This window comes from Pteropus alecto, unplaced genomic scaffold (assembly GCF_000325575.1).
Source record: "Pteropus alecto unplaced genomic scaffold, ASM32557v1 scaffold89, whole genome shotgun sequence".
Lineage (NCBI taxonomy): Eukaryota > Metazoa > Chordata > Mammalia > Chiroptera > Pteropodidae > Pteropus > Pteropus alecto.
In genome coordinates, this window is record NW_006443130.1 from 1,604,980 (window position 1) to 1,630,137 (window position 25,158).

The 25,158-nt window shown below is 56.3% G+C and overlaps 2 protein-coding genes across 10 annotated transcripts in view; one reads left to right on the forward strand and one right to left on the reverse strand.

The window, feature by feature from the left end:
• The first annotated feature begins 6 nt into the window (after positions 1 to 6).
• ZNF276 (zinc finger protein 276) lies at positions 7 to 12,729 on the forward strand. The gene is made up of 11 exons (XM_006923428.3): positions 7 to 23; positions 3,539 to 3,842; positions 4,115 to 4,161; positions 4,281 to 4,727; positions 5,623 to 5,701; positions 6,690 to 6,773; positions 10,203 to 10,313; positions 10,387 to 10,462; positions 10,570 to 10,687; positions 12,033 to 12,132; positions 12,206 to 12,729. Exons 2-11 carry the CDS (start codon positions 3,559 to 3,561, stop codon positions 12,450 to 12,452), a joined length of 1,593 nt encoding a protein of 530 aa, XP_006923490.1. The 5' UTR covers positions 7 to 23; positions 3,539 to 3,558; the 3' UTR covers positions 12,453 to 12,729.
• FANCA (Fanconi anemia complementation group A) overlaps positions 12,673 to 25,158 on the reverse strand; it is a 41,539-nt gene continuing 29,053 nt past the window's right edge. For 2 of the 9 annotated variants that reach the window (XM_006923427.3, XM_025040810.1), the window contains 16 exons: positions 24,967 to 25,143; positions 23,786 to 23,859; positions 22,056 to 22,184; positions 20,211 to 20,295; positions 18,857 to 19,023; positions 18,292 to 18,397; positions 17,756 to 17,815; positions 17,517 to 17,621; positions 16,637 to 16,746; positions 15,622 to 15,766; positions 14,504 to 14,566; positions 14,035 to 14,137; positions 13,640 to 13,715; positions 13,333 to 13,489; positions 13,116 to 13,208; positions 12,673 to 12,891 (listed from right to left, as the gene is read on the reverse strand). In XM_006923427.3, coding sequence (XP_006923489.1) covers positions 12,784 to 12,891; positions 13,116 to 13,208; positions 13,333 to 13,489; positions 13,640 to 13,715; positions 14,035 to 14,137; positions 14,504 to 14,566; positions 15,622 to 15,766; positions 16,637 to 16,746; positions 17,517 to 17,621; positions 17,756 to 17,815; positions 18,292 to 18,397; positions 18,857 to 19,023; positions 20,211 to 20,295; positions 22,056 to 22,184; positions 23,786 to 23,859; positions 24,967 to 25,143 — 1,758 coding nt within the window. In that variant the 3' untranslated portion in view covers positions 12,673 to 12,783. The other 7 variants (XM_025040811.1, XR_003043545.1, XR_003043546.1 and 4 more) reach the window with 7 other exon arrangements.

A 25,158-nucleotide genomic window follows, 5' to 3' on the forward strand; every position in this document is an offset into this window, starting at 1 on the left:
CGAGGATGGCGCCGACGAGGCAGGTGGGTCGCGCCAGTGACCACGGCCCCTCAGTGATCACGTCCCCGGGGCCCTTCTCCCTCGGAGTCCTTGGGCTACTCGGAAGCAGGCGAGGCCTCCCTGGCGTCCGCGCAGCGCGCCGGGGGTGGTGTTTCGCAAGACAGCTGACCCCGCCGCCTCCGCGCCCTTTAAGTCCTGGGTGCTCGAGCTCTGCCGGCCACGGGCCTGGCTTTCAGTCCTGGCTTGCGCCGCGCTCTGTGCCTGAGACAGTTGCTCAGCGTCCCTGAGCCCCAGACGCCTGCCCGTGAAAACAGAACAAGCGGGTTCAGTGGAGTGTGTGTGCCTAGTCCCCGTCTGGCGGCTGGCATGTGTGGACGTGGTGCTTCTGCCCCTCGGCCTCACGCCGCTCTGCTTTAATCCTCGGGGGGCGCGGAGACCCGGAGGCGGAAAGCGCGTGGACACCACCCCTGCGCTCTGGTCTCCGGAGGGTGGTTGGAAAGAATCCAGTCTCCAACGTCGTGGAACGTACATAGTCGTGGAGGCACTTACTCAAAAAAATTTTTAGAATTAAAATTTTTTACTGCTCTGTAGTTGATGCACAGCATTATATTGCTTCAGGTGTACGAGGTAACGATTCAGTATCTGCATATGCTGTGAAACGGTAACCACAGTAAGTCTAGTTAACGCATCACACGTCGTTTTTCTTATGCTGAGAAGATCTCTCTTAACAGCTTCCAGATACACAATACAGTATTAATTGTAGTCACTGCCATGCATTACATCACCGTGGCTTCTTCCAGTGGAAGTTCGGACCGTGTGACCACCTTCACCCAGTTCACCGATGTCTGCTCCCAACCCTGGCTACCACCGCTCTATTCTCTTTATGAGTTCGTGATTTTTTTTTTAGATTCCACATATAAGTACGATCAATGGTGTTTGTCTTTCTCTGACTTGTTTCACTTGGCATAATGCCATTAAGGTCCCATCTATGTTGTCACAAGTGGCAAGATTTCATTCTTCATGGCTGAATAATATTGTATATGTATATATCTATATTTATATTTACATATATCCCATCTTTATCCATTTATCCACTGATGGAATGACAGATACGTACGTGGTTTTCGTCTTGGCTACTGTAAATAATCCTGCAGTGCACATGGCGCGTGTACCTTTCTGAGTTAGTGTTTTTGTTTCCTTCGCATAAACACCTAGAAGTGGGATTGCTGGGTCATAAGCTAGTTCTAGTCTTAATTTTTTGAGGAACGGCCATACTGTTTTCCATAGGGGCGACACGAGGGTTCCCTTTCCTTTACATCCTTGTCGACACTTATTTGTTCTCTTGTGATGACGGCCACTCTGACAGGTGCGGGTGGCAGCTCCTCGTGGTTTAGGTTTGCTTTGCCCTCATGGTTCTGACCTTGAGCAGGTCCCCGAGTAACATTGCTTCATTTAGCATAGTTTTGTTATGAGGTCGATTAGATGCCATAGGAACTTAACTCTTGTTTATATTAGTTAGCCTGTGGTCACATTGGTTTCTGTGTACGTCCTTTCACATGAAGACTTACTGTACCTATTGGCCATCTGGATTTCTTTGGAGGAATGTCGATTCAAACCCTCTGTTCGTTTCCCACTTGGATCGTTTGTGTTTTGCTACTGAGTCGTATGAGTTCTTTATGTGCTTCGGATTTTAACCCCTCACCGGGTGTGTGATTGGCAGCGATTCCCATTCAGTACATTGCCGTTTCATATCGTTGATAGCTCCCTTTGTTGTGCAGAAACTTTTTAATTTGAAGTAGTTCCTCTTATTTTTGCTTTTGTTGCCTTTGCTTTTGATGTCAAATCCAAAAAATATCGCCAAGACCGTTGTCAGGGAGTTTACTGTGTTTTTTTCTAGGAATGTTATGGTTTTAGGTCTTTCAAATCTTTAAAATTTCGAGTTGATTTTTGTGTATGGTGTAAGATAGTCGTCCTGTTTTCCTAACACCATTTATTGAAGAGACTGTCCTTTCCCCATTGTATATTCTTGGCTCCTTTGTCATAAATCAAGTGACTGCATATGTGCAGATTTCTGGGCTATCTAGTCTTCCATTAATCCGTGTGTCTGTTTTTATGCCAATACAGTATAGCTGTAGTGTAGTTTGCAATAAGGGAGTGTGATGCCTCCAGCTTTGTTCTTCTTTCTCAAGATTGCTTTGGCTATTCGGGGTCTTTGGTGGTTCCATATAAATTTTAAGGTTGTTTTGTTTCATTAAAAACGCCATTGGAACTTTGATAGGGATTGCATGGAATCTGTGGATGGCTTTGGGTAGTGTGGACATTTTAACAATATGAATTTTTCAAGTCCACAAAGTATTTTTCCATTTATTTCCGTCTTCAGTTTCTTTCATCGGTGTCATATTTTTCAGCATACAGGTCCTTTATGCCTTTGGTAAAACTTATTCCTAGGTATTTTATTCTTTTTGATGCGATTGTAAATGGATTATTTTCTTGATTTCTCTTTCTGATAGTTCATTATTGGTGTATAGAAACACAACTGACTTCGCATATTGATTTTATATCCTGTGACTTGACTGAATTTGTGTATTAGTTCTACAGTTTTCGCTGAATTCTTTACGGTTTTCTATATCTAACATGATATTTGCAAATACACACAGCTTGCTTGCTTTCCTTCTGATTTGGGCCTTTTATCTGTCTGGCTGCTCTGGCCAAGGCTTCCGCTGCCATGTTCAATGGACATGGTGAGAGTGGACACTTTGTCTCGTTTCTGATTCGAGAGGAAAGTTTTCAGCTTTTCACCGCTGAGTATGACATCAGCTGTGGGTTTGTTATTCTGGCCCGAATTCTGTTGAGATATGTTCCCTCTAAACTCAGTTTGTTTAATTTTTATATGAGTGAATGTTGAACTTCGTTAAACACATTTTTTGCATGTATCGAGATGATAGTATGTTTTTATCCTTCATTTTGTTAATGAGCTGTATCTCGTCGGTTGATTTGTAGATGTTGAACCGTCCTTGCATTCTTGGAATTAATCCTACTGGGACATGGTGTGTGATCCTTTTAATGTGCCATTGAATTCAGTCTGCTGATGTTTTGTTGAGGATTTTTGCATTTGTGTTCATCAGGGACATTGGCCTGTGATTCTCTTTTCTTGTAGTGTCCTTGTCTGGCTTTGGTCTCGAGGTAATGCTGTCCATTACCAGCATTTAGAATTCATTAAGAGGCATTTAGAGTTCTTCGAAAGATTTTCTGGGCCAGAAGGCCCTCCGCTGGCCACATCTTAAAAAAGGTTGTACATTCAGCTGGAAGCCCATAGCCGGAGCCCTGCCTGTGGCCCAGACATGGGCTTGTGTTTTAGGAGTGTGTACGAGGAGGCCCCACAGAGGGCTCTTCTCCAGGGGAGGGGCTGGGAGGCTGGCAGAGCTTGGGCCTTGCCTCCCCTGGGCCACGTTGCTCACCTCCTGGGAGCTTGTGTCTTGTGTGCCTTGTTCAGCAAGCAGTCTCGCCGGCTGGCTTAGTGTCTCCTGTGCTTGCCCAGGTACAGGCCGGCCTCTTGCCATGGGGCACTGTCGCCTCTGCCACGGGAAGTTCTCCTCCCGGAGTCTCCGCAGTATCTCCGGCCGGGCGCCAGGGGAGAGCTCAGAGAGACCACCGCCAGGGGCGCGGGTTTTCACCCGGGACTTCCAGCGCCTGCTGGGGGTGGCCGTCCACCAGGACCCAGCTCTGTCTCAGTTTGTCTGCAAGAACTGCCACGCCCAGTTCTACCAGTGCCACGGCCTCCTCAAGTCCTTCCTGCAGAGAGTCAATGCCTCCCCGACGGGCCACCGGAAGCCTTGCATGAAGTAGGCGCGCGCTCCTTCATTCACTCGGGGGTGTTCCGGGGCTACGCACCCTGTGTGCTGTGGCTGTTCTAGGCACGAGGAGGGCCTGGTGGGAACCTCTGGTGTGGGGAGACCACGGTGCTGGCACAGCAGACGCTGTGAGCACCAGTGCAGCTGGTGTGCGGGAGGTGAGGGCCGCTTGGAGCTCGGGACGTGGAGAGGCTGGTGACGGGCGCGCGGGGCTGGGCCTGCTGGCTGCCCGGCCCTACTCACGGCTGCGCTGATCCTTGCAGGGTTGGTGCCCAGCCCCCGACAGGGGCGGAGGAGGGAGCGTGCCTGGGTGAGTGCCCCCTACCCTGCGCGGGGCGCGGGGCACATGGTGCGTGGCGCGTGGGTGGGCGGGCGCGCAGGGGCTGGGTGCTGACCAGCCACGGGCTGCTTCTCTGTGCCTTTCCTCAGTGGACCTCATCACCTCCAGCCCCCAAGGCCTGCGCGGCTTGGTGGGGTGGGTGCACGGACACGCAGCCAGCTGTGGGGCCCTGCCCAGCCTCCAGAGGACGCTGTCCTCTGAATATTGCAGCGTCATCCAGGCTGTGTGGGGCTGTGACCAAGGCCACGACTACACCATGGACGCTGACTCCAGCTGCCGGGCTCTCCTGCTGGACAGCACATTGGCGGTCAAATGGACGTGGGACAAGGAGGTGGTCCCACGGCTCACCCAGCATCGGGGGTCCAGCCCCACGGGGGCTGCCCCTCAGAGCTCCTGGGGCAGAGCGAGCACAGCTGAGGCCGAGACCGAGACGCTGCCTGGCGTGGACACAGCCCAGCCTCCTGCAGATGGCAGCCTCGTGGGGCCTGGGCCGGGCCCTCTGCCTCTCCCAGGCCTCCCCCCGAGTGGGGCCCCAGGTAGGAGGCTCCTCTGGCCTGTCGGACCGGGATTTCCAGTCTTGAGCTAGGCAGGGCCCTCAGCAGGGAGCGGTGTCTGTGCCACTGTGGGCAGTGGGGCTGTGCCATGTGCAGGGCCAGGGAAGATGACAGGAGCCGGCCTCAGTGCCTCCCCGTGGGCATTTGACAGCAGGGCAGGGCTGAGAACCCTAGCAGTTTCTGCAGGGCTCATCACTGTCGGGCCGAGGGACCGAGGGCGGGAAGGGTGCAGCCCTTGCCGTGGGTGTGGGGGAGGACAGCTGGCGCCTCAGGCTGTTTTGGGTCATTTCCTGGGACTTACCCAGCGTCCTGGTGACACCCCAGTGGGACCGGCAGGGACAGGCTCCTCTGCTGAGTGGCTGAGGGGAAACACAGGGCCCTTGACCGGGCCCGGGCCCGTGGCCCTGTGGGTCGGGTGCAGCTTTTGACGGACGTCGCATTAGGAGGGTCCGGCTGGCTTCCCACCTGCTCTGTCGGTTTCCCCGGGCGCACCTGTCTCCGTGCAAGTCCCTGGTGGCATTTTGGAAAAGTGCAGATCCCAGGAAGACGGTGGGGGGGTGGAGGGACAGACACGTAGACACTGGGCGAGGGTGCTGTCGGAGGGCCTCAGGGCCGCGTGCAGTGCTTCGGTAACAGGGACGTTTTAAAGTGTGCCGACACATCCGTGAAGAGTGAGTCGTCCCACGCGGAAAGGGCTAGCTGGCCTCGGCCGGCAGCTGGGGCTTCTGGTGCTCAGCGCTGCCCACGGTGTGGGGTTTGAAGCTGGGGACCCCAGGCCCCCGTAAGGCAGGCTGTGTCGTCACAGGCCACGCCTCCTCGCCGGGAGCCGTGCCCGCGCCGCATGTCGGTGACAGCAGCCTTGTTCTTTGTTTCTCAGGGCAGTTGGGTGAGAAGCAGGTTCCGGCTTCAGCCGCGGATGATCGGGTAAAAGACGAGTTCAGTGACCTTTCTGAGGGGTGAGAGAAGAGTGGGTTTGAACAGCCTAAAATTTCTCCTTGGAAAACCAGACTCCGCCACCCTGGGGGCTCACTGCCCGCGTCCTGGCTGGGGGCTCCCGGGTCCCAGAGGGTACTCGCCCCGGTGCAACTACAGGGGAGCAGGACCGGGCGCTGTGGAGCTGAGCGTGGGGCCCTGGGACTGTCTACTTGTCCAGGTCCTCGGCCACGTGCCGACCCCTCGTGTTCCCAGAGCTGGGGAGCCAGGCTCTGGCCCTTCGTCGTGACACGCGTGCTCCTGGGCCACTCTCTGCTCTGAGCCAGGACGCAGTCACACCCCTGCGCCCTCCCCGGGAGCCCGGGCTGGAGCGTACATGCACCCTTGTCCATACGGGGAGGAAAACAGTTCGAGTGTGACTCCAGTGGGGTGCCAGCTGCAGAGGTGCCAGGAGGACTGAGTGCGGGTGCAAGACACACCCCGGGAGCAGGCGTGTCACGGGCTGTCCTGCAGGCCACCAGCCAGCCTCGAGCCTTTCTGTGTGGACGGGTGGCGGCCTGTGGGGGAGGGCCGTGGCGAGCCCGCCAGGCTCCGTCCGCTGCCAAGCGAGCGGGTGGGGACCCGGGCTTTGGGGCGAGGGTTCCGGACACGCAGAGCCATTCCGGCCTTTGCTGCCTTTGACAGGCGCTCAGCCATGGGGTGAGGCGATGTTGGAACCTGCCCTGACTCAGAAGGCCCCCTTCTGGGAGGGTCTTCACGCCCGGCCCAGGGCCCCCACACAGGCTCCTTCCGAGTCGGGGTTCTGGTGTGAGGAGAGCGTGGCTTCTGGGGGCTCGTCAGCTTTCCATTAGGAGATGGGGTCAGAGGTTTGGGGGCTTTAGGGTCCTTAAGACTTTCTCGGGAGAACTATAACATGGAGCACGGGGATCGCGTGGTATTTTCAGACAGGAAGTCGCACTGGATCTGTCACTCACCCCAGGGCTTTGCTAAAGGTTCTCTCTTCTTCCCTAGAGACTTCCTGAGCGAAGACGACAGTGACAAGAAGCAGAACACCCAGTCCTCAGACGAGTCCTTTGAGCCTTACCCGGAAAAGAAGTAAGGGGGACAGTGTCGCTGCAGGTGCACAGGGTTGGGGGCCATGTCGCTCGGGTAACCTCAAAGCCTGCGTGCACCCTCCTTCGGCATGTGTGTCTTAAGTCAGCGTGCCCAGCCCAGGGCAGTGTGCCTTCTGAGCGAGCCGAGGTGTTTGCAAGGTCAGCTCTGGGACCCGGCGTGTCACTCCGTGAGGTGACACAGCCATGTGAGGGCGGCAGGAGCCCCGTGGGCATGACCCGGCCTCATTCTGGAAGCTCCTTTGCTCCGCCTGTGCCAGTCCCGGCCCCCGCCCTGCACCTGCTCTCAGCTCTGCCTCTGGCATTGATTTCTACACTACTTCCTGTTGAGTTGCTCCTGTGACCTTGTCTTGACCTTCCGTTTTCAGGGATTTATGTTGTCCCCCTTACTGAGAACGTAGGGTCCTGGCAGGGAGGGATTTTTGCCTGTGTCGCTTTCCTCCCAGCCCTGTGCCCAGGAACACCTAGGGCCCTGCAGTCAGTCGATGGCTGGCTTGGGCACTGCCCTCGAGCATCTCCCAGCAGAGTGCAGACGCGAGCACCATTTCCCCGGCCCCGAAAACGCCAGGCCAAGCTGGGCGAGCAGACCCAACTTCCCCTCTCCTTCAGGTTCTGATGTGGGTCACGGAGACGCGGGAGCAGGCGGTCTGGGGGGCGGTCAGGACACAGGGCCGCCAGTGCCGCGCCCTCCACGTCCGCAGAGACCCGCACGTGAAACCCAGGGGCTCTCGCGGGGTGTGCGGCCCGGGGCGGGCGAGGAACGGCACACCGCCCGTCACAGTGTGGCTCAGATTGGGTGCCCATGCCACACGGAGGAGGGGACACGTAGCCGGCCTTCAGAGAACAGTGATGTGAGAGACAGGGAGAAGCTTGTGCAGGGCACAGGTCCTGCAGGGAGGGACAGCTATGTGTAACCTTTTCTTAGTTGTGGTAAAACACACATAACAAAGTTTGCCATTTTCAAGTGCACCGTGGCATTAGATACATTTGTAGTCACACAGCTGTCACCACGGTTTCTGAACTTTTCAGCGTCCCGAACAGAAACTGCTCATTAAATGGCATGTCCCCTCCCCCAGGGCCCCAGCAACCCCTACCCTAGGAGCCCACTTCGTTTTGGGGACCTCATAGGGGTTAGGATCCGACAGCGTGTGTCCTGTGCCTGGCCTCTTGCATGAGACTCGTCCCCGTCACACGTCAGAACACAAGCCCTTCCTGTGGCGGAACGGTCTTGCCTCGCGCGGGCGGCCACGCTGTGGACCCAGCCGTCTGGCGTCTGGGCTGTCTCCACCTCTGGGTGTTGCGACTGATGCTCTGAACACTCGTGCACACCTGTCTGGATGAGTCCCTGCTCTCAGTTCTTTGGGTTCACCCAGCAGCAGAACGGGGTCGGGCGATAAACCTGCCGCTCGCTGGCATCCCCGCCCCCAGTGCAGGAGGCTCCCAGGCTCTACGCAGCCCGCCCACACTGTCACGCCTCTGCTTTGTGACAGTCATCCGGTGCGTCTCACTATGGTTCTGATCTGCATTTCTCTAACGATGAGTGACGTGGGACGTCTTTTCTTGCGCTTACATCTTTTTTGGAGAAATGTGTATTTAAGTCCTTTGCCTGTTTTTTGATTGGGTTGTTTGTCTTTTCACTGTTGAGTTGTAGGGTACATTTTCTCCTATTCAGTGGCTTATGGTTCTCACTCTCGAATGTCCTTTAGTGCACAGAATTTTTAAAGTCCGATTTACTATTTTACGTTTGTTGCCTGTGCTTTTGTGTCAGTTCTGAGAAACCACTGCCAAATCCATCATGAAGATTTACCCGTTTTCTTCTAAGACTTTTATAGTTCTAGCTCTTATAGGTGGGCCTTCGATCCATGAGTCGCTTTTCGTGTGTCACGGAGGCCAGGGATCCGACATCACTCCTTTGCGTGTGGATTACCCAGTGTCCCCCGCTTTTGTTGAAGAGACTGTCTTTTCCTCACTGAACGGTCTTGGCGCCCTCGTCAGAAATCAGTTGAGGGCTCGTTTCTGTTCTCAGTCCCTTTCAGTTGGTCTGCACGTCACTTGTCTTTATGCCAGCCTGTTTCGATTCCTGCAGTTTTGTAGTTAATTTTGGAGTCAGACGTGTGAGGCCTACAGCATGGTTTTCAAAATGGTTCAGTGTACCGTGAAATTTAGGCTTTTTTCCTATTTATGCAGAAAACACCATTGGGATTTTAGTAGGAAATGAATCTGTGGATTGGTTTTGGGGAAGCACTGCCATCTTAACAATATCGTTTTGTAATTGATGAACGTGGGGTCCATTTACTTAAGTCTTTCGTTTCTGTCATCAGTCTTGTCGTTTTAAGTGTATGAGTCTTTCACCTCCTTGGTTAAGTTTATTCCTAAGTATTTTATTCTTTTTGACGCTGTTACAACTGAATGAGTCGTTTTGTTTCCTTTTTGGATTATTCCTTGTTAGCATATAGAAAAAGACTGTTTTTTGTGTGTGTTGATTTGTACCCTGCAGCTTCGCTTAATTTATCTTGTGTGTGGATTCCTTAGGGTTTTCTACGTGTAAGATCGTGTCATCTGTGAAGAGGGGTAATCCCCCTTCCTTTCTTTGGCTGTTTTTCCTTGCCAAATCTCCCAGCTAGGGTGTCTAGCACTGTTTTTAACAGCAGTGGTAGAAATGGTGTGTCTTGTTCCCGGCCTCAGAGGGAAGCTTCAGTCTGTCACCAGGAAGGGTGAGGTCAGCCCTAGGCTTGTCCTGTGCGGCCCCAGACATTCCCTTCTGCTCCTGACATATTTCCTTAACTGTCCGGGAAAAATAGTGTGCATGTCTCTTTAAATCTTCGAGCGCTGCTGCAGGAGGACGTTGCTCCGTCGGGGCTCGTCCCTACGGTGCACAGGTGCACAGCCCCACCGTGTTGGAGGACAAGGTCCCCCTTGCTTGCCTCGCCACCTGGCCCCTGCGGCAGGGCTGAAGAGTGCGGGTGGCAGTTGGTGGAGCTCACAGCTCCTCTCAGAGATGGCGCTTCTCTCCTCTGGGACCCTTGGTGGCTGTGAGTCCCCCCACCAGGCTCCAGAGTTCCAAAACGGCCTATTCTGACCTTCTCTCACTCAATGGCTATTCTGGCGGAGGGACTGGCCCTCCAGGCCTCCCTGCTGCGCCATCCCTCACGGCGTCTCCAAACACTGGAACTCGGGGGTAAGGCGTCTGCCCGGAGCCCCCCACCCACCGTCACTGGCCCTCCTGCGGGCCGTTCCGGCGCTGGTGGCCGAGGTCCCACAGCCGGGCCCTGTCAGCACGGAGCTGGACGCAGGTTCGCCGCGGACGCTTGGGGAAAACCCCGCCTCACGTTGGAGGAGGAGAGCACAGGAGGAAAATGAGGAGCGGGTCCCGAGGTCTCTCGTCCCCGACCTGACTTCGTCTTTTTTTCAGGGTCTCTGGCAAGAAGAGTGAAAGCAAAGAAGCCAAGAAGTCTGAAGAACCCAAACTCCGGAAGAAGCCCGGCCCGAAGCCAGGCTGGAAGGCCAAGCTGCGCTGTGAGAGGTGAGGCGGGGGCCGGGGTGGGGGGCCGCCCACGGGCAGCAGCTCCACGGCCCCAGCGTGTGCTCCATTGCAGGGAGGAGCTGCCCACCATCTACAAGTGCCCCTACCAGGGCTGCACGGCTGTGTACCGGGGCGCCGACGGCATGAAGGTGAGCGGCGCCGAGCAGCTGGGCCCTGGGCCAGCCCCATCTCCTTCTGGGGGTAGCAGGTGCTGCGTGACCTGCAGCCGGGCACTCAGGGCCATGTGTCCCTGCAGAAGCACATAAAGGAGCACCACGAGGAAGTTCGCGAGAGGCCCTGCCCCCACCCTGGCTGCAACAAGGTGTTCATGATCGACCGCTACCTACAGCGCCACGTGAAGCTCATCCACACAGGTGTGTCCTGACCCCCCACGGGAGCAAGCCCGGTTTGGTCCTCTGTGCATCCCTGGTGTGCAGTGTGGGCAGAATGGAACTGGCGGCAAAGAACCCCCAGGGCCTTTCTAGGAGTTTATCGTGTTTTTTGTTTTTTTTTTTAAATCATTACTTTTAAAAAATGACGTGCTTTATTGATAACGGAAATAACCCATGTGCACTGTAGAAATTGTGAAAAATAGTAAAGCACAAAGATGGCAGTAAGTGCCCCTCCTGCCCGGCTGTAGCACCGACGGCGACTTCTCTGCACACACGTTACAACCCTGGGCTCAGGGTCATCGGTTTTAGTGCCTGATCCACACGACACGTTGGGAAGCGCGAGGACCGCACATGCCTGTGCATGGCGGCTCCCCGGGCAGACGTGGCACACCGCGTTTAGTCCCAGCCGGTGGTCTTGCCCCTTTTTAACTTAGGAAGCCTTGTGATTTGCCTTTTTCACTCAGATTTGTCCACTTTATTGCTGGATCGCATTTACTCGTAGGGGTTTCATCATGAAACTTTTCCTGTGTTTTGCTTTAAGCGTTCTTGTACATGTTGTGTCTCCTGACACAAAATTCCCTCAGGTTGGGCCTTCGAACTGTGTCTCAGTGCAGACACCAGTGGTGACAACCATTAGCAGTTTTCTGACCACAGTAGAGGAATGACTGTACACTGTCGGGCGATGGCACGTCAGGGACACGCCCACCTGCGGGGCTGATTCTGGTGCCTGTAGGTGGGCAGGCGGGCCGTGAGCGGCACTGCCCCGGGGCCCTGGCCGGGAGTAGATTCAGCGCTCTAGAGTTTGACCGTTCATTTTTGTTCCGGACTGTAAGAAACTTGTTTCCAACGTGGGTACCCAGGTGGGTCTAACAGGGGGCGAGCCCCAGAGTGGCAGAGGCAGTGACGAGTGACCGGCGACGCCTCCTGACCGGGTTTCTGCTGAGAATTTGTGCTCAAGGGAAGAGGCCTGATGTTTAAAAAGCAGGCATCGCGTGCACACAGTGACTTAGCAGCGGTCCCCATCCTTTCTGGCATCAGGACCGGTGCTCCTGTGAACAGCTAATGCCTGGTGACGTGAGGCGGAGCTGAGGCGGTGATGCTGGCGCTGGGGAGCGGCTGCACCCACAGACAGAGCTTCGCTCGCTCGCCCGCCACTCACCTCCTCTGTGCAGGCCAGTTCCTAACAGGCCAGAGATCAGTACCAGTCCACTGCCCAGGGATTGGGGACCCTTGCCTTAGAAAGGAGCCTAGCCAGGTGACACTGTCTGTCTGCCTGCCGTGTCACGGGAGGGCTCGCGGGGCCAGTAGTCACCCTGTCTCTCTTCAGAGGTGCGGAACTACATCTGTGATGAGTGTGGACAGACCTTCAAGCAGCGGAAGCACCTCCTTGTCCACCAGATGCGCCACTCCGGAGCCAAGCCTCTGCAGTAAGTGTGGGCCGGTGCCTCCTCGTGGCCACACCGGCCCCTGCATCCTTGCTCACCTGCCCCTGTCTCCCAGGTGTGAGGTCTGTGGGTTCCAGTGCCGGCAGCGGGCGTCACTCAAGTACCACATGACCAAACACAAGGCCGAAACCGAGCTGGACTTCGCCTGTGACCAGTGTGGCCGGCGGTTTGAGAAGGCTCACAACCTCAACGTGCACATGTCCATGGTCCACCCTCTGACGCAGACCCAGGACAAGGCCCGGCCCCTGGAGCCACCGCCTGGGACCACGGAGGGCCAGGCTGTGAAGCCCGAGCCCACCTGAGGGCGCTGGGTGGGAAATGGGGTTGAAACGATTAATGGCTCCTCATGGCAGCCCCAAGAGCCCCACTCTGCACCCCAGCCCTGCGTGGGTGGTGTGGGCTCCGTGCAAGGCACGGGCAGACTTGGTGCCTCCACTCCGGGACCAGCAGCTTATTTTCATGCAAACTCTGTGTGACTTGGGGCCAGACGCAGATTTTAAATAATTGATCCCTCTTCCCCACTAAAGCAATCGAGGACATTTGTAATCCATTCTTTAGTGCAACAAGAGCTGCACGTTGTACGCGTAATAAATTATTTACAAAGGAGCTGGTTGTGCCCTGCGCAGGGTCCACTCAGAAGAGACGGGGCTCCTGGGAGAGTCCGGTGTCGGGCGTGGCCTGCCATCTGCTCAGGAGGGCAGCTTTCAGTTCTGGGTCACAGTCTCCATGAGTGGCCAACAGCTGCAGGAGAACAGGGTGCTCAGTGCAGCCCAGACCCCCACACACCAGGGGCGCAGGACAGGGAAGCTGGCAACCCGAGCTGACCCATAAGTGGCCATGGCAGCCACAATGCCAAGTGCTGGACGCCGGAATTCTCATTTTACACAAGGTATGGGACCTCCGTGTCCTCAGGTTTACATAGTGACTTGTGTTTAAAACCACTTAGGTGAGCGTCTGGCTGTTACCTCTGCCATGTTTGAAAAGCTCCTTCTCGGACACCGAGGTATTGACTGCAGCAGGAAAAGACGGGCTTTTGTCACTAGGCCCACAGGGTCATCCTAGAGAGAACAAGCAGAGCACGGGTCAGGGGGCCACCTATGTGCCAGGAGGGACCGTCACTGGCCTCAGGCCCCACACAGCTTGCCACGGGGCCCGTGGGACATGCCCAGCCCCGGCACCTGCCTGGCCCTGGAGCTCCTGGCTCCTGGCGGCCAGAGTGGAGGCTGCACTTGTCTCCCCGGCCACAAAGAGGGCCAGCAGCTTCAGGTACATGTCCACAGCAACGTACAGGAAGGTGTCCTCCCGGACGGGGGCATCTCCGTCAAAGTACGGGAGGAGGCTGAAGGGAAGATGTCACAGAGGTAAGTGGCAGTCAGCACAGAACAGTTACGGCTCCCTCTCCCACCTGGGTGGAGACCCACAGTAGTGCCGAGACACGGGGCTGGGGCGGGCAAGCGCGTGGGCCCCGTGGGGGCCGCAGGGCCGTCACCTGTAGAAGGCGAGTGGCAGCATCCTGACGTGCTGGTCGGGGGCCAGGCGGAGGAGGACGCGCCCCAGGCCGGCATCTGCAATCCGAGGGGTCAGTGTCTCCAGGGGCCCCTCGTGTGCCTCTGGGAGCCATGACGGCCCGGCGGCACCCTGGGGTCCTTGGCACCCCACCACATTCTCTGGTTGTTTAAATGAGCTCATGCTGCATTTATCCTGACTGAAGCGGGGTTCACGTGCTTTGCACAAAGATAACCATTTGAAAGTTGCTTCTGAAGAGGTAAAGCGTCAGGGGTCCTAGCCTGACTCTGGTGGGTCACCTGCATCCCCAGCCAATGGCCGGTAACTAGGACAGACACAGGTCATCCATTCGCTTTCAGGTGTCCTTGGATTTCTTACCTGTCTTGGTCAACTGGAAGAGCTGCAACCAGGGTACGTTCCTCTCCTGCAGACACCCCAGGATCTCGGCGCACACGCCCACAGCCTTCAGGAAGTCGACAGCCTGTGGCCACAGAAGAGGGACCACGACTCAGATGAAAAGTGTCTGCAGAGCTGGACGCGTGGGGCAGGGGACAACCCCATCACAGAAACAACACTGATGGGAGCCCTTCCCAAGTCTGAGTGCTGATGCCCCATAGGCCTCCAGAGGACGGGGCTCGGGCAGGAGGAGGCGACCAGGGGTCCTCAGTGCCCAAGTTCAGAACAGAGGCTCGTGGTCTAGGTGTTGCCACTTGAGTGAGCACCTGACTCTCCTGAGAACCCTTCAGAATGGGCTTCCAGAGCCCCACCCTGACGCTGGAGGTCTTCAGGGAACGGGACCTGTGATTTCAAGCACCTAGACGCCCACCCACAGCGAGGGCTGACTTACGTGTGGGGTCAGATGTGACGACACCAGGCCCATCAAGGAAAAGAAGAACAGGAAAACCAACAGCTGCAAATGCGGACGGGGACACTGAGAACATCGCTGCCTGTGCCTTCTGTTCCCGCCCAGTGACCCCAACCCAGGGGCGCACGTGTCCCTCCTCGGCATCTGCAGGTCTGGGTCTAAGTCGCTCCTTTAAGTCGATCTCAGAGAGAAAACTTTCCGATCCCTTCTAAACAATTTAATTGAGAATAAAGCAGCACTGCCCGGTCATTTCACACTTATCTTTAAGCGACGGCAAAGCGACAGCAGTGAGGGACCGGCTGTGCCAGCTGTGACCACACCCCGGAGACGAACCCACAGGCAGGGGCCCCAGGGGCATACTCCGCTGTGTGGGGTCTCTGTGGACCCTGTCCCCTCGGCACACCAGGCCTGGGGACTCTGGAGTCATTCACAGCCCTTCAGACACACACGACCTGAACGCACACTTGGAAGAACCTCTGGAGGTTGTTTACTTTACTGTAGGTTATAATTACCAGAAAGACTAGGCTCGGCAGGGGCCTCAGCTGTCAGGTGGGCGCTGACGTGCCGAGCTGACAGGACCCTCACATTTACAGAGCCAGCGGCTTAGCCGGGGAGAAGCTGGTGGGAGCGCCACAGGGCCGGCTGTCCACTAACTCACGGGCGCCCCTCCCCTGAGTGAGGGGCTCCAAGTCCAGAGTTCAGACCGGCCCCAGGCGCCAGCTGCCCCACCCTCCTCGCACCGCCCTGTCTCGGCAGCCTAAGTGCACGCAGACCGCAGACTGAGCTACGGAAATGGGGCACAAAGCTGCCACTGGACAGCAGACGGCCCCGCCCTGGGTTGTGGCGAACATAACACTAAATAGAAACACTTCAAAACTGAAACGTAAGGCACTCTTTTTACCAGTGAACTTGAGAGTCAGTCTTATTAAACCTATAAACCCAGTAAGTTTCACTTCTGAATAAAGTGACAAGAACTGCAAACTTGCCGTCCGTCCTCAGAAAAGCTCAGTGCATTTAGGTGAACCCTGAGAAACAGCGCTGATCAGAACACGGACACGAGCTTGCCAGGAAAAGGAAAAGTGGAAGAATTCTCTCCTTGCCTCCTCCCCCTGGCAGACCAGCTTCTCCAGGCCGATCCGGTTTGCTTCCCCGGCTCGTTGAATTGCGAAGTACAGCGCGGCAGCAGAGACCCAGGCCGGGCGTGGTGCGGGGGATGCTGGAGATGCTGCGTCAGGGGAGAGGAAGCTGGGAGGTAAAGAGATGTGTCATCACAGGAGCCTCACCACCATGTCGCCACGAAAACCTAAAGTCCCCATTCCTGTAACTGTCCCGATGTCAGTCCCGCCCACCCCCAGTATGGCTGGAGAGGAGCTTCAGAGCCGGCAGAGGCCAAGTCTGCAGAGGCCAAGCCTGTGTCACGGGCTCGACCTTGGTATAGGACCGTTTCCGGCTTGCTAGCATGCCTCTGTGCCGAGGACACGGTGAAGCAGGAAGGCGTGGTGAGGCGCCTGGTCCGAACTGCCTGAGCTTTGAAAGGAGGTCATGGGTCACAGGCTCGTCACCCAGGGTGCAGCACCCGGACCCTGGTGCACCTACCCTCCTGCTTGCTCAGCCCTACTGACCGCAGTCTGATGCTCAAAAAGGCGCCCCAGCGGCTCACAATGGCTGGAAGCTACTGGTGGAGTTGCACAGCGACTTAGGAGACTGACATCTGCTGCGTCTCTGTGGACTTAGGGTTGGTGGGCGGGACTCACTCTGATCTTCTAAGATTCCCAGCACCCCAGACCCCGAGCCTGCTGGGAGACGCAGGTGCCCACTAGGGATGAAATCTCACGTCACAGAGATGTAAGGAGGCTGGAGACCAGCAGTCCTTCTGATCATCTCTAAGCACATGTCACCCCCAAGTCCAGCAGGACACTGAGGACTTGAGCCTGGCAGTCCGCGGGCCCACTCTGGAGTGAGGGGAGACGGCAGGTGGCCAGGAAGCCTCAGCACGGTTTAACTAGTTAATTAGGCTGGACTCTCTCCCAGAATGTTCTGGAACTTCTCAGGAGCCTGTGAGCTCAGTTCTTCCCCAGCCCACAGGCCCCTTGAGCACCCAGCGCCGGCACCCACCTCTGGGCGAACCGCTGGGCCTCGTGCAGCCTCTGCAGCTCTCGGGGCAGGGGGCCCGGGACGCACCTCCAGCGACAGCGGAGCTCGCGTTCCAGGCGTGGCCACCACAGCTCCCGGAGAGAAAGATCACACGTCAGCACGTCCGGGGTGACTGTGCTCGTGACCACGGCAGGTCAGGGGGACAGATGGGCGCCAGCCCCAACGCTTCATGACGTCAAGGGCAGGCTCACGTACCCCGGTTAAGGCTCGGAGCCATTCCATGAGGCACACCCCTCCCCATGCGCAGAGGACACTGGACTGGACGGGAAGGCCTTGCCTGAGGGTCACCCTGTGTGTGTGCAGCTGGCCCCTCTGCCCAGAACTGGGTCCAGCCCTCCAACATCCTACTCGGGTGGGTGTGTTACAAACAGCACAGCTGGCTTCCAGGGCATTCCGCCCAACTGAGCCAGAGGCTCCAGCTGGGTTGGAGCGTGTGGCTGTGGGGGAGGAGGAAAGGACGCACGCCCTCGATTCTGGCACGTCTGCTCACACGAGGGCCGGCAAGTCCCGAGACAGCAGCTGGGACAGCGGCCGGAGCAAACGGCCTATATCTTGGGACGGCATGGGCGCTCATGCCCAATTGCAGCCGATGCAGGATGACAGCACGTGGCTGAACAAGCCTTTTGGTGTTTTCAGGTCTCGATGCTTCCTGAGGGGCGCAGGGATGCAGGCAGGGGACCTGTCACCCCCCCCCAATCACGTCCTCACATGTCCTTCTTCCCCCCACTGTTCCCAAAGCACAGCAACTAGAGTGAGGGTTAAGTGGGGTAAAGGACATGTCACTGGGAAGCCCCAGGTGGCCCTGAGCTGCTGGTGACACCCCGAGGGCGGCTGGGCCTACCAGGGCGGAGGTCAGAACCAAGGGGCACTCGGTCTGGCACAAGGTCAGGGCCAGGTTGGCCGCCAGGGAGGGGTCTCTGCATCGTAAGCAGGCGTTGAGCAGTCCCTGCAGAAGGGAATGTGCCAGAAGTTTAGCGGTTTCACGTGGGCCCTGAAATGCTGGCTTCACAGTGCCACCAGATGCGAGGAGCCCGGGGGTCTGAGCAAGCACGTGGGAGGTGCAGAGGGAGAGGGACTTACCCGGAAGAAGTGGACGATGACCGCGTGGGTCAGGGTGCCTCCGTGCAAACACAGGTTTCTCTGCAAAACAGTTCAGTCCAGTGAGAAGGGACCAAGAGGGCGTGGGACAGCATCTGCTCAGAGGGCTGAGCTGTTGGGGAAACAGCTGTGAAGACAGCGGCCTGGTCACAGCACACACTGTCAGGAACCGTCCCCACTCACTGCCTCTGCACATGGCTCCCTGTGCGCCAGACCCCCGCCCGCCAGCTCGCGCTAACACGGGCTGCAGGAAGGCAGGGCGGCCTGGCGGCTCAGCCTGCACGTCTCTGCTGTCCTTGGACCTCCTCTGACAGCTTCCAACAGCATCTGGGAACTCCGAGGAAAACAGCCTTTGGTACAAATGTAAACTTGCTACGTCCCCTCTGCTTCCCGGGTCCCCTTCTATGGCTCTGCCTGACTGGATGGAACCTTAGTTCACTCTCGTGATACTTGCGCATTTCTGAAAACCAGGAAAACACATCACCCTTCTGTCCCAAGGTCACTTGCCCTGTACCTACCAGCTCAGAGTTGACCAAGTGGAAGAACTCGTCACAGTTGGGGGCAGCTGGCTGCTCTGCCCGGGGGCTACTGACAAGAACAGACGGGGGCAGGCCAAGCAGGATCCTTGGAGAGAAGGCACTGTGTCCACGGCGGAGGCATGGCTGCCTCTGCTTCCCGCGAGCACCTCGGGTCTGCAGCCCCGCTGTCCCCACGAGGGCTTGTGCTCAGCACCTGGGCCCCACTGTAGACACTCAGAATGTGTCACCCAAAAGCCAAATCGCCAGTTGTGGAAGAACCAAGTGCAAGGACACACCGGTCTAAGAGAGCAGCGCCCCCCCTCCCCGGAACGGAAACAGCATCGTGTCACTGTCGTTAAGTGCGGCCGCGTGACATCTGAGACCTCGGGTCTCCCTGTCTTGACGAGAGTTCTTTTAAGCTGTGTCTTTCAGTGGACAGATTCCTGAGTCTGAGCAGGAGGCTTTAATCCCAAGCGCTCTCTACAGCCCTAGGCCCTGCTGTCTCTGAGAACCCCAAGGAGGTGCCGGCATGGGCTGGGGAGCAGGGGGCGCACGGTGCTGTTACCGTCTGTACATGAGTAGCTCCCGCTGTCTCTGAAGACGGGAGGCCACATCCCACCCGCTTGCCAGAGCCTGGAGCCGTCTGCGGAAGATCCTGAAAAGGAAGTGCCCCCCAGCGGGGGAAGGGCCATGGGGTGCCGCTGGGCCCTGCTCCAGGTCGACCACCATCTCCTGGAAAACAGCAAGGCCAAGGTGCTCGCATACTTTCATCTGTTCCCAGACACGAAAACAGAGTCCTTGGGGCTTCTGTCAGTCCCAGTGGGGACCCTGAGATGGGCCTGGGAGGGAGGGCTCTACCAAGGCTAAGAAGAGCAAGTGGCACAAGTCCTTATCACTTGAAAATCATCGGGAAATTGCAAAAATTTGCAAAAATATGACTAGAACAAAGGACACCTTCACTCGGCTTCACTTACAGCTGACATTTTACCCCATTTCTCATTTGCTCTGTCCCCGTAGTGTATGTGCACACACCTGAGGGTGAATTACATGCAAGGCAGGTACACAGCGAGCACCTGGTAAACGTGTGACACCGGCACACATCTCCTGCACACGCTGATGCGGAGAAGCAGCCACGCGCCCCGTCATCACCCGCCACGCACGACTCATACTGTGCCTGTCCCTCCGTCACGCCCTTCCACATCAGTATCACGGACATGGACGGCAAGAGGTCAAGATGAGGGGCGGGGAATAGGGTTTCTTTTTTGTAGGGTTTTTATAAGTTTGTAAGTAAATTCTCCCAAGTACTCCAAAGCACACCCTCCACGGTCTCCTTTCCATTCCGCACATTTTCTAAAGAGCGGCAGCCAGTTCACCGCCAGGAAGCGAACACCGCCCTGGACCCTTGCACTAGGGGGCCGCGGAGACGGGCGGGGCCTCGGCCTGCGATCTGACGCAGAGCTCACGCTCAGGGATGACTTGGTGCCCCGGAGAGGGCTGAGGAGAGCGATGCGCCCCTGCCGCCTGAGGCACCAAACGACACTGGGACAGAGCAGTCTTCTGACCTCCAAACCCCGCAAGCTCGTGACCCTGCGCTAGGGCCTGCGCCAGACAAATGGACCAGAACAAGTGGAGCAGCGACCGCGTCGTGAGCAACGCCAGCATTTCTTAATCGCCTCTATTTTCAGATTTCAACGTCCCAAAGCCTGGAGGTGATTCCAGAAATACAGCTCTTGTGCCTGTCCTTTCACGACGTTCCCTGGGTTCACTCACAGAGCACACTGTCGCCCTGGCTCTGCCATCGTGTGCGTCACGTCAGTTTCCATCCTGCTCAGTTGCCTGGGGCCTGTTACGGACATTCATAGTATCTCACAGGTGTCCCGAAGCGGTGAACACACCGAGTGTCGCATCTTCTAACTCACCTGCAGCCTGGAGAGAACATCCCGATTCCACGTGCAGCCCCCGAGAACCAAACCAGAATCCTCCGAGTGCTCGCGACTCTGTGAACTGAAACGCAAACGCAGGGAAAGCCTGAGTGTCTCCCCACTATGCTGAGGTCCCTGCTTCTCTTCCTGTCTCCAGCGGTGCGTGGCCACAAGGCCAAGGCGACACTGGGGACCACTGACGCAGTAACCAATAAACCGTAAAACCTGTGACCCAAGACTCGCCACCCCCATCCAGCAACACAGAGCAACAATCACGAACCATGACCTGGTAGGAGTTATCCCAAGAACGCAAGGTTGGTTAAAAATCTGAAAATGATACATATATCAATAGAATAAAAACCAAAAACCACAGGATCATCTCAATATACACAGACAAAGCATCAGACAGAACTCGACTCTCTTCACGATTAAAAACGCACAACGAACTGGTAGATGGGAACTTCTTCAACCCGATAAAGGGCATCGATGACAAACCACGGCTGACGTCACACGTAACGAGGAAAGACTGGAACTTTCCTCCTAAGATCAGGACAAAGACAAAGATGTCGCCTCTCATTGCTCCCACTCAGCACTACAGTGGAGGTTCCAGCAAGAAAGAGAAGGAAAGGCATTCAGGTAGAAAGGAAGTAAAAATTAAACCATCTCTATTCACAGATGACATGATCTAATATATAGAAAACCCTAAAGAACCCACAATAAAAAAGTATAAAAGCAAATCAATTAGTTCAGTGAATTGTAGGATAGGAAATCAACACATAAAAATCAGTTATATTTCTACACACTAGCAACAACTAATCCAAAAATGAAATTAAGACAATAACCTCATTTAGAATACTGTTAAAAAGAATAAAATACTTAAGAATAAATTTAACCAAGGAGGGGCAAGACATATGCTTCAAACTACATTGTTGGAAAAAATTTAAAAAAGCCCTAAATAAAGGTAAAGACACCCATGTCCATAAATAGGAAAAGAGCGTTAAGATGGTGACGCCACCTAAATGGATCTACAGATACAACGCTGCCCCATCAGAATCTGGCTGATTTGTAGACATTGACGAGCTGACCCTAGATTCAGATGGAATTGCAAAGAACCCGGAATAGCCGTGACGATTTTGAAAATGAACCAAGTCGGAGGCCTCGTATTTCCCAATTTAAACCTAAGTGCGAAACTACAGTAACAACACAGTGTGGGGTCGACACGTGGACCGACACGCGAGCCCAGAAATGAACCCTCACGCGCATGCTGGGCTGATTTCTGACGAGGGTGCCAAGACCGTTCAGTGGGGAAAGGACAGTCTCCTCGACGAAAGGTGCTAGGAAAAGTGGGCATCCCCATGCGGGAGCAGCACTGGGTCCCTGACATGCGCCATCCACAAAACGTGACTTGAATGGGTCAAAGGCCTAAGTATAAGATCTAAGACTAAAAACAAGTGAATTGGGCGTCACGAAAATGTTAAAGTTTTGTGCATTAAACTACTCCACCGAGGGAGTGAAAAGGTGACTCAGAATGGAAGCGAACATGTGACTCACTCATCCAACAAGGGCCCGCTGTCTGGAACACACAAAAAACAACTTAGTAAAACAAATAACCCGATTACAAATGGGCAAGGGATCTGAGAAGACGTTTTCCAAAGAAAACACACGAATTCAACAAGCAAATGAAAAGGTGCTCAGTGTCATTAGCCATAGAGAAAAAACACATCAAAACCGTAATGACGTACGTCACTGCACATGTGCTAGGAAAAGTGCTGGTGACAACGAGGAGGAGCTGGCAACTCCCACAGGCTGCTGGGAACACGAAGGGGCATTAGCGTCCCTGACCTGTGGCAGAAGTCCAGCAGCGTGTCGACAAGCACGGTGCATGCTGTTTCGAGGTCGCCGTCGCAGCCGCCTGCAGCAGATGGCTCGGGCAGGAAACGCTCGTGGATGGCCCAATGGTGGAAATGCCGCCTGGCAGGGAACAGTGAAGTCCGTGCTGCGAAAGGCCACCGGCCAGGGGTCCCGGAGCCGGGAGGGGAGCCCACAGTGAGGGCAAGCACCAACGGGGGCCAGGGGTCCTGGAGCTGCAGGAAGGCCCTCTACCACGATCACGGTCCCCTTGGGGCCACCCAGCTGGGCAACTGCCGGGGCTCGCTTGCTGAGCTGGGGAACAGAGGCTGAAGAGTCCGCCAGGCTTTTGTGACCTGCCCCCAGGTCCAACAGCGAAGGTGTCAGGTCTGGACAGGAGCCCACAGGAAAGGTCTGAGGAAAGACGGACTGCAAACCGCCCACACTGCAGTGTGAGGAAGGCCGCACCGGACGCAGCTCCAACACCGCGAGGGGGCAAGTGGGCGAGGGGCCGGGATGACGAGGGCTTGGGCTGCCCCCGGCACCCACGCGGGGCACATCCGAGTGTTGCTTGTGACTCAAGAAGAAAAGGAGGGAAATGCCAGCCCAGGTCTGAACACAACCTTCACACACAGGGGCTCAGGGTGAGTTAAAGGGTCAGGACCCTCACATCAGAAGAGGTGAGAAAGGGAGGGGACCCCCGGACACGTGAGCGTGTGCATAAAGCACTCCCACGGCGGGCGTGCAAACCGGAACAGAAAAACGAAAAGCCATTTCTTGGAAAAAGCAATTAGTTGCTGTTTTCATCGCCACAGCTGTGTCCCCCTCTCACCGTCTCTACCTGTTCCGTCCAGAACCTGACACTGGGAGACGAGGGTGTGGAAGGCAGCACGTGCGTGTGCGTGTGCGTGTGCGGGAGGGTCTCTGGGCACGCGGCTGCCCCCTTGGGATCCTATCCCCCATGGGGCTCCCCGTAGCACATTTTTTTCTCCCTGCCCTTCACCTTGACTTCTGCACCCCCAAATCCAGGGGCCCAGCCTTGATTTAGCTACTCCTGGTGCCACCACTCAGGGCCAGTGCTCTATGTGGCACGTGTCCAGCCCTCTGCCCCCTCAGCAGGCTGAGTCTGCTCTTCCCATACGGATGATGGACACAGGGCCACCGACGAGGACGCTCGCGGGCTCCCGCAGCAGGACTCAGCACGGTCGGGCCCCCCCGCCACGGCCCCTCACCACACGCAGACTTCCCTGTGCCTACCTCGGGGACGGGTATTCGCTGTCCCTGCTGCCCCGCCCCAGGCATTCTCTCTCACGACCCTGTCTGCTGTCTTCCCGGGGCGCCCCTCCCACGAACCCATCCCCTGCTTGTCCCCAGGCCCACACAGGTGTACAAGTGTGTGTGCCCCGGCACCAGACTGCCCGGTTTGCAGTGTTGGGGGAGGAAGTGCCAGTGGAGAGTCCTGTGTGTCTCACACGCGCCTGTCTGCCACGCGAGCAGGCTTATCTCATTTATGCTGCATCCCCAGCTTCTAGAACATTCTAGAAGTGTCCAGCAAATGGGAGGTCAATAAATGTGTCTTGAAGAAAGGAATGGATGAATGAAATTGTACTCATAGCTAATACGCTAAACTAAACGTTTGATTGTGGATATGACAGAACTCGAGATTTAAGACAGTGTAGAAAACCATGCAACGTTTTAAAGGGCAGAACGCTTTAAACACTTACCTGTCCATATCTGAAAGAGAATCCATGTCAGGACGAATTTCTAGTTCCAGTTGTAACCAGTCTCTGTAAGTTAACTGAGAGAAAAGGGCCGGCTCAACACCACAGCGACGACAGACACAGGCCAAGTGTGTCGCTACTGTGCCGATGCCGCAGCCGAAATGAGTCGCACAAGATGGTGCCCTCACTCGTGTTAGGGTCCCTGTCCTCAAGCTGTCCCCGCCGCTGGACTGCGGCACTGACACCGGGCCTGATGGAGAGCTGACGTGCTGCTCAACCGAACCCTGACATGGAGCTGACCGAGGCGGGGCGTCCTGCTGGCTCGGGTGGTTCCCCCGGGCGTCCGCGGACCTCCGTCTTCTGCTCAGCGACACCTAGTCCCTGGAGCTCAGTGACCAGCCAAAGAGTAGACTTGGTACACTACATGCTTCCAGCATCCACAGGGTGGACTTCTTGTTTTAAAATTCTTGGAGCGGTTGCACACATCAGCATGGACCTCACATTGCATGCAGGAAAGCACGTCGTAGAAACGTGCATGCAGCAGGTCCCAGCAGAGTGAAGGCCAAGGGTGGGCGGCACGCAGCAGCACTCTGCTCAGGGACACGTGCAGTAAAACCAGGAGGGGCGAAGCCGCGATGACACGGAGCCGACGCGGGCTCGGCGGCACAGCTGAGGCACCGGCTGAGCTCCATGTCATTGCCGCCCCATAGAGGCCGTCGGACCTCGCATGTAACTGGTAGTTGCCAGAGAATAGAAAAAAATTGAAAACAATAAGCCGATTGAGAACTTTCTCTCTGAAGACTAAGACAAGCAGGCAACTATCCAAGAATAAGTGAAGCTTGTGACAGGCGGCAGGGACGGGTGGCGTGTGCACGTGGGCGGGGGCGCGCCAGGGGCTCCCAGGGGCTGCACTCCAAAAGGCCAGCACCAAACAGATCCTGGCAGATGTAAAGGACATTTTTATCCACCCTTAAAATTCTCTGCAAACTGTGACTGTCGGGGGAAACTGGGCATCTTTCTGTTTGGTCTCCTACACTGGCACGTGAACCAACAATGATCCCTAGAAGTTTCCACCAAAGCCACGTCAGCGCTGCTCGGGCGCCCCAGGCCAGGAGCCCGCAGATCTGCACCTGCGCACCCGAGAGCCGGCGAGGTGAGAAGCAAGGAGGGGACAGAGGACCTACATGAAATCCTTTCTCCTTCAGCAGCTCCTGGAAGGTTCTGTGTCTCCAGAGACGGAGGGCAGCTTGCTGCCAGTCTGCAGGGGGCGGGTACAAGGACCTCCAGGGAGGGCTGGCTGCGTCGCCCCAGGAGAGGGGGTCTCGGGCTTCTGAGAACAATCTGAGCACGGTGAACTGAAACTGAAAGGGGGCGAC